The 8,034-nt window shown below is 43.0% G+C and overlaps 1 protein-coding gene across 1 annotated transcript; it reads left to right on the forward strand.

Annotated features, from left to right (window-relative positions):
* The first annotated feature begins 248 nt into the window (after positions 1-248).
* LOC124143586 (cytochrome P450 1A1-like) lies at positions 249-6,389 on the forward strand. Its single transcript, XM_046512614.2, has 2 exons — positions 249-559; positions 3,898-6,389. Exon 2 carries the CDS (start codon positions 3,932-3,934, stop codon positions 5,432-5,434), a length of 1,503 nt encoding a protein of 500 aa, XP_046368570.2. The 5' UTR covers positions 249-559; positions 3,898-3,931; the 3' UTR covers positions 5,435-6,389.
* The last annotated feature ends 1,645 nt before the right edge of the window (positions 6,390-8,034 follow it).

The raw sequence follows: 8,034 nt of genomic DNA on the forward strand, positions 1-8,034 counted from the left end.
TATAACTGTTGGTATGGAAGGTAATGCTATTGACGAAGCTGTATCGTTTGGAAAGCAACAGTTACATATTGATCACTTCAGAAATCAGCATAGGGAATTTTATTTTTATTTTTAGAGTCAAGAAGGATATTGTGTAATATAAGATTTCAGAGACTAAATGTTAGTCTAGCAAGGGCACAGCAGGGATCCCTTTACCCTAACCCGGGGGTAGTCTATAAATAGGCCGGACAGGTTATGGTGTGCAAGCCCCCGGATGGAACGTGTACCGTTTGTATAGTTGGGACATACCCTATGGAGGTTTATACATTCAAGCGGTCGATTATTTAGACATATAATACTTATTATATTTTTTATGGACGGTATTTTAGGACAGGCGGGGGATACGAAACACAGACAATGCAGACGGGGCAAAGTACAAGTAATTGAATGACGTTCAGGGGTTACTGGTAGGGCGGTTGTCGACAATGTAGGCATGTCACGTGTTATGTGAATAGCGTTTCAGTAAGCGGTGACATACTTTCCAGCGGACGATCGACTTCGGCTTGTACACACGCAACTGGTTAGTATATGTTTACTATATTCATGTGCAATTGATGGGTAACTTAGAGGTTTAACAAGGCTAGCCATCACATGCACCTGTTGTATATCGCCGTGAGTCTTTGAGCACAGGCCCTTCGTCGTGCCTAATTATTTTTAAAAAGAAAAATCTCGCCATCTTGGTGAGTGTAGAACCGTGTAAGGTATCTATCTGGATAGCTCAAAGACACGGGCCCTTGTGTTGTTGCCTAAAGATTTGCAGTGCCGTAGCCAGCGGGGGTGGGGGGTTCAAGTTGGGGACAAGTGATACTATTATAGTTAATACATGTCATTGATCCCAATTGCGCGGATCGATGCTGATGATAAATCACTTGATTTTATGGTCCAAATTCGATTATTTACAGACCGCCGTCATATAGCTGGAATATTGTTGAGTGCGGCGTTAAACAACCAACAAACAACATCAAAAACTTCTTCATATCTGCCTTGTCAATGGTGAATATTCTATCCATTCCAATTCATGACACCTCCCAATTCTTTATTACTATGAAATAATACAGACCGATTGGTCCATATTTTGTAGCTGTGGGGAGAATACACTCGAACCGCAGGAACAGTAAACAGACAGAGAGCTTTCCAACACACACCCATTCTGTGCGCGTCTGATGTCTGCCATGTGTTTCCCATTTTGTGCCCAGTTGGCTTAAAAGTGGCGAGCCGGCGGCTTTCGGTTTGTATTATTTCATAGCAGTAAATAATTGGGGGTGTATTGGACTTTGTAGTGGAAGAATCACAAATTGAGAGCATTAGCACCCTAGACAAGGTATTGATGAAGTTTTTGTGCATGATTTGCCTTTTTACTTAAGAGTGAGTGAGTGAGTACGGTTTAACGCCGCCTTTAACATTATTCAAGTTATATCACGGCGTGTCAGCCTAATGTGGGAGGAAATCCCGACGTGATGCAGGTCTAAGACGTTTACCACTTCGGTGAAACCCACGAGCACGGGTATAGTGCTGACAAACCTAGAAACATAATTGGGGCGAACCGGGATTCGAACCCACAATCACAGGTTCCTGGCGTGCCCAAGGGACGCAACTCTGCACAGTGAATCGCGGCGCCTTAGACGACGGAGCCACCCGTGCCCCAAGGTATTTATGAGGTTTTTGTGCATGATTTGCAATTTTACTTTAGAAAGAGCGATTTAAGTGGAGCGGTGCTGTCTGGAGTGTCTTGCCTTGTGTAAAAATATAATAGGATAGTGCATTTCTGACACTCGTGATATTAATTGATCTATAAATATACTCAATAGCAAAAGTTCCTGTGACACCAATATTTTAGTGTATTTTTCAAACAAGGAAAATCTGGTTTTCAATATTGTAGTACGGATGGAATGGAATCAAGTCACAAAAACGCAACTGCTACTGAAAAGCATGCATTCCATGCAAAAGTTGACTTTTATGTAATCCCCATGCATATCACTACCCATAAATGGGTATAAAAACATGTCGTTAACGGGATTCCATATGCATTGTTTAGCATCGTGCTGACAACAACCACTCAGAACAAACAACATTACGCAATTATTCAACATTACAAAATTCCACGCCTGTCCGAACATGAGCGTCTGCGAGCCATTGGTATGCTTGAAGCAGGATCGAGTTAACGTGATGTTGCAAGACAAAGTAAAGTCCACAGAAAAAACATTTGGCGTTTATGGCTACCTTGGCAACAGACGAATGCAGTTAGAGACCATCCTTGGAGTGGCAGGCCACGCGTAACCAATAATCGACAAGACAACTGGATTCGAACAATACACCTACGAAATCGATTCCAGCCAGCAACAGTGACTGCAAGAAGCATTCCTGGCCTTCGACGAATATCTTCACAATCCGTACGTCGTCGCCTCAGATGTGCAGTGATTGTCGCCAGAAGACCCCCAAGACGTCCCATTTTGACAGGACACCACCGTCAAGCACGTCTACAGTGGTGCAGACAGTGTCTACGCTGGACGGCCATGCAGTTCTATTCATCGACGAGTCTCTATTCACCACAGCGATGGACGGATTCGAGAGTACCGACGGCGAGGTGAACGTTACGTCAATCATTGTGTCATGGAAGAAGATCGGTTCGGGGGCGGCAGCGTTATGGTATGGGGTGGGATTACAGCAAGACAAAGGACCCGTTTGATAGTGGTAGAGGGAAATCTCAATGGACAGCGCTACCGCGACGAGATAATCAGCCCTGTTGTTCTACCGTTTTTGCGTCGTCATGGCCAAGGCATTACTTTACAACATGACAACGCCCGGCCGCATTTTGCGCGACCTGTTCGGGATTCTCTCCAAGAAAACTACGTGAATGTCATCCCCTTGTCGACTCGCTCCCCTGATCTCTCATCAATCAAGCACACATGGGATGAGATGGGTCGGCCCCTTCGACGTCAACCACGTGTTCCACAGACACTCCAGGAACTTCGAAACATGCTCCAGCAGATATGGACAGATATCCCACAAGACTTTTTGCGACGCCTGGTCCATTCAATGAGACGAAGATGTGTTGCTTGCATCGCAACCAGAGGTACATGCACGCTATTGATTTGTAAATTGACATTTTGGCATGTTCATGTTTTGTTTATGAAATCACGCATTTTCTCAAGTCAGTATGGCAAATTAAACCATTTGAACCCTTACAGGAGTCTATTATCTGTTGCAAACCGAAATTGTTTCAGATTTGGTAAAAAACATAACTTTGCAATACATCTCATTCATTGTCACAGGAACTGTTGTTGTTCAGTTTATTTTGGCAACGACACAAGGTCTTGTGTGTTTGAGCTATCCGGATGAGTTATCTTACACGGCTCTACACTCACCAAGATGACGAGGTTTTGCTTCATGTCAATGCATCCCCCGTTTGTAACGTGGCTAAATAACTCTATTGGCGAACATTGCAAGGATCGAATTAGAATTGAGTTGTCAGGGCGTTAAATAACACAGTTCATTAACACAATTTGACAAACACATTATGTGTAACTTCAAATCTATACTTCAGACAGGTTTTATGTGAGTGAGTTGGGTTTAACGCCGCTTTTAACAGTATTCCAGTTATATTGCGGCGTGTCAGCTTAATGTTGGAGGAAAGCCCGGGTATGGTGCTGACAAACCTAGAAACATAATCGGGGCGAACCGGGATTCGAATCCACAACCATAGGTTTCTGGCGTGCCAAAGGGACGCAACTCTGCACAGCGAATCGCGGCGCCTTAGACGACTGGGCCAACCGTGCCCCCGGTTTTATGTGTAACCTTGAGACAATATGATGTATTTATTTCTTCGAAGAGCCACGTAAGATGTTTCATATTTTTCAGAATTATACTTGGGCAACGCACGCCAGCTGGGGGAATGGCAGCATTGGTTTCTTCTACTGAGATCCAGGTTGCAGTAGCAACCTTTATTGCCTCCTTCGCAACAATCAAGTTATTCAGATATCTGACAAGTAATGACAAGCCTGCCCCTGGACCATGGGGGTACCCGTTTCTAGGACACCTGCCTCTCCTGGGAAAAGAGCCTCATGTCACCTTCCAAAACCTACGAAAGAAATTTGGGGATGTTTTCCGTATTCAACTGGGTAGCTGGCCAGCCCTCGTTATCAATGGAAAGGAAGCAATTAAGGAGGCATTGGTAGATAAAGGTGACGCTTTTTCTGGACGGCCTCAGTTCTTCACAACATCCTCGGCTGTTCTCTGTGATGGGCCGAGTCTAGGCTTTGGTACATTTAACCAGGAATATATACGCCACCGAAAAATTGCTAATAAAGTCCTTGCAGCATTTGCAAATGCCAAATCCAATCCAATTGAAGAAGCCATCTACAGAGAGGTCGATACAGTAATCGACGCCTTTGCTTCCAAGAGAGGGAGAAGTTTCTGTCCACACGATGAGGTGTTTCTTGCGACGGGGTGCATCATCTTCCAGATCTGCTATGGTCGACAGGAAGACGTCAGGGATAGCAAAGACTTCACAGAATTCATCCTGCAATCTAAAGACATCACCGAGGCGGTGTCGACAGGAAATCCAATTGATGTTTTTCCCTGGCTCCGATTTGTGATTCCTTGGACACTTTCCAAATTTCGCAAATTAATCAAGCATTCCATTGATTCGCGTAGGAGAAAAGTGGAAGAACATCGGAACACCTTTGATCCCAACCACCTCCGTGACGCCACTGATGGGTTCTTAGAAATCGTCAATAGTAACGGCGAAGACGTGCAGGTGTTGGGCAGTGGCCGGATTTTTTCAACAATTGACGATTTATTTGGTGCAGGCTTTGGAACGGTAGCTAACACAATGGAATGGGCGACCTTGTACATGGCTGACAATCCAGAAGTTCAGGCGAAGGTTCAGCAGGAGATTGACGACGTTGTGGGGCAATCTCGGAGGCCAACGCTAGAAGACCGGGGAAAGATGGTGTACACTGAGGCCTGTATACAAGAAATCATGCGCATCATAGCGCTAGTCCCTCTATCCCTACCGCACTATTCAACAACTGACACCACATTTCAAGGTTACACCATCAAGAGAGACACCATCGTCTTCATCAACCTCTACTCCATGAGCCGCGACCCTGACGTGTGGGGGGACCCGGATGTTTTCCGCCCTGAACGTTTCCTTGACTCTTCCGGTCAGATCAACAAGGCTCTCCTGGGGGAGTTCCTGCCGTTTGCTACTGGTAGGCGGAAGTGCGTTGGCGAGTTCTTGGCCAGGATGGAAATATTCCTGTTCTTTACTGGACTGTTGCAGAAGTGTTCCCTCAACAGACCTCCAGACATTGCCGAATACGACTATGGGGTTGGTGTTGGGTTCGTTAGATGTCCAAAACCGTTTGACGTTCAGGTGACATTGAGATCTTAATTCGCCATAGGTGTTTTTAACGCATGACATACGCCGATAGTTGATGACACTTAAAATAGTGAATCCTTGTCATGGAAGAGCATGTTTTTTGGTATGAAGCTTTCTTACCACACAAAACATTACAATAGACAATAGGTGGTATGCATATGATTGAAAATGATAAATGTTTGTCTAAACTTCTTTGTTCTGACATGAATATGCAGTATACTACGGTTATATCGAACTTAAAGGGACTGCTTTTTTCCTTCGTTATAACCAAAACTCTTTGAAAGCATATATACAGCACAAAATCCGCTTCGTTTTATCCGTAAGTTCATTACAAGCGTTTTTGTTATAAACGTAGTTTACTGTATTTAAATTTTGACTTGCTTGCGAACTGATCAAAATATTATTTCATTTCATTGAACATTTGAGTCAGACCTTTACGAGAGATATGTTGATATATGTGTCAGCGATTTTGACAGAATCAGTACAGCCCTAAGATCGACCTATGGTTGATTCGATATATTTTCTTGTACCCCCAGGACTACAAGAGAATGATATTTCACCGCAGATATTTTAAAATTGTCAAAACACCGTTTCCATTTCATATATGTAGTGATTTGTAGCCAAGTGTTTCCGTTTCGTTAATATCATACATCATCAACAAATTGTTGAGATAGATGTTTGTCTGTATAAACAAACACATCTTCCCGAGGCAGGTGAGTTAACTGACGATAAAAGTCCAGTTTCCACCCTTGCCAAACTAGGCTGGTAACATGGAGTTACATTTTGGCTGGACTAACGAATCTTTGCATAGTCCAATCACAATCACGCAACGAAATGATTCAGTTTTCGGTCGATTGCAATATTTGCAAGCATGTGCACCGCCAACTCGTTGTCAACAGTTATTTGCCAAAACTTTTCATGTTTTTAATCAAGGTGCTCACCTGATTTGATGCACTTCGCGATGTAAGACCCGTTTTATCACAAAATAAATCTTGATTATCGATCAGATCGTCTTTACTTGGGCGCCGCCATGTTGTTTGAAGCAAATGCAAGTGATACGAGAGGTTGAATCTGATTGGTCCATAGAGGAGACATAGAAGGGACATAACTCGTAACAGCCACTGGTGGCGCTACGGTCGAGCCCAGGAATTCCAGCCTAGTTCGGCAAGGGTGGAAACTGGACTTTTAATGTTCTTGCCTCGGGAAGATGAAACAAACATGACTTCAGATCAGCTGGCATTATATTGTGCTTGATGCAGTTCACTCTAGCATTATAATCATACTCGGTTTCTAAAATTACTTCAGTAGGTGAAATTACGTCTTAGACATCGATTATTGTAAAAACGAGATCATATTATAAAGATATTATTACTCTCGTGTCTTTCCGTAAGCTACATATGATATGTCACAAACACAAAATATATAATTATGTACATGTGTATATTGCGATCGCCCATGACTGATCATGACTTCCATCAAAATATTCCTCTTAGTCTATCAACGCAAGGCACTAATAAATATTGACAAATAAGGATAAACATTGAATGAACATGTAGCTTATTAAAAGTAGCTCCTACTTGGGTACCTTATTTGCATCGCAATAAGATCGTGATAAGATTGTCCATCGGATTGATTTATCGCATCGCTAACACTGTCTATTACATCATAATCCACAGTATTCCTGTTACGTGCTTTGACTTTTCATAACTCCTCACATGTACGAACTGTAAATGTTTTTAATGTGTATTGACCTTTTGTATATTATTTGTGATAAACAGAAGTGATTATGTCTTCTTGTCATTGTTGGTATGCATACAATTAATATGAACCGTTCAATCTCTGGATGACTGGATGTAACTAACTTATCTTCTTTTTGTTTTACCCCACTGTAAGCCATATCCCAGCTATTTCAGGACTGAGTGAGTGAGTATGGTTTTACGCCGCTTTTAGCAATATTCCAGCAATATCACAGCGGGGGACACCGGAAATTGGGCTCCACCGATTGTACCCATGTGGGGAATCGAATTCGGTTCTTTGGCGTGACGAGCCGACGCTTTGCCCACTAGACTACCCTAACGCTCCCAGCTATTTCACGACTGAGTGAGTGAGTATGGTGTTACGCTGCCTTTAGCAATATTCCAGCAATATCATGACGGGGGACACTGGAAAATGGACTTCACACATTGTACCCATGTGAGGAATCTTCAGCAACCTATGCTTGCTGTAAAAGGCGACTATGCTTGTTGTAAGAGGCGAATAATGGGATCGGGTGGTCAGGTTCGCTGACTTGGTTGATGCATGTAATTGCATCCCATTTGCATGGATCAGTGCTCATAATGTCAATCACCGGATTGTCTGGTCCAGACTCGATTATTCACAGACTGTCGTCATATAGCTGGAATATTGCTGAGTGCGGCGTTAAACAACAAACAACAAACAAACAACAAACAACAAACAAACAAAGCTACAAACAACCTGACACTCCATTACTCAATGAATGCATTTATTAAAAAATACATTAGCATTTGATATTACATAATGTATGTCACATCACTTGGAGAGCAGGTTCAAGACAACCAGAGCATTTTATATTTACATATATGCATTCGAAA

This window comes from Haliotis rufescens, unplaced genomic scaffold (genome assembly GCF_023055435.1).
Source record: "Haliotis rufescens isolate VD_foot unplaced genomic scaffold, xgHalRufe1.0.p SCAF_8, whole genome shotgun sequence".
Lineage (NCBI taxonomy): Eukaryota > Metazoa > Mollusca > Gastropoda > Lepetellida > Haliotidae > Haliotis > Haliotis rufescens.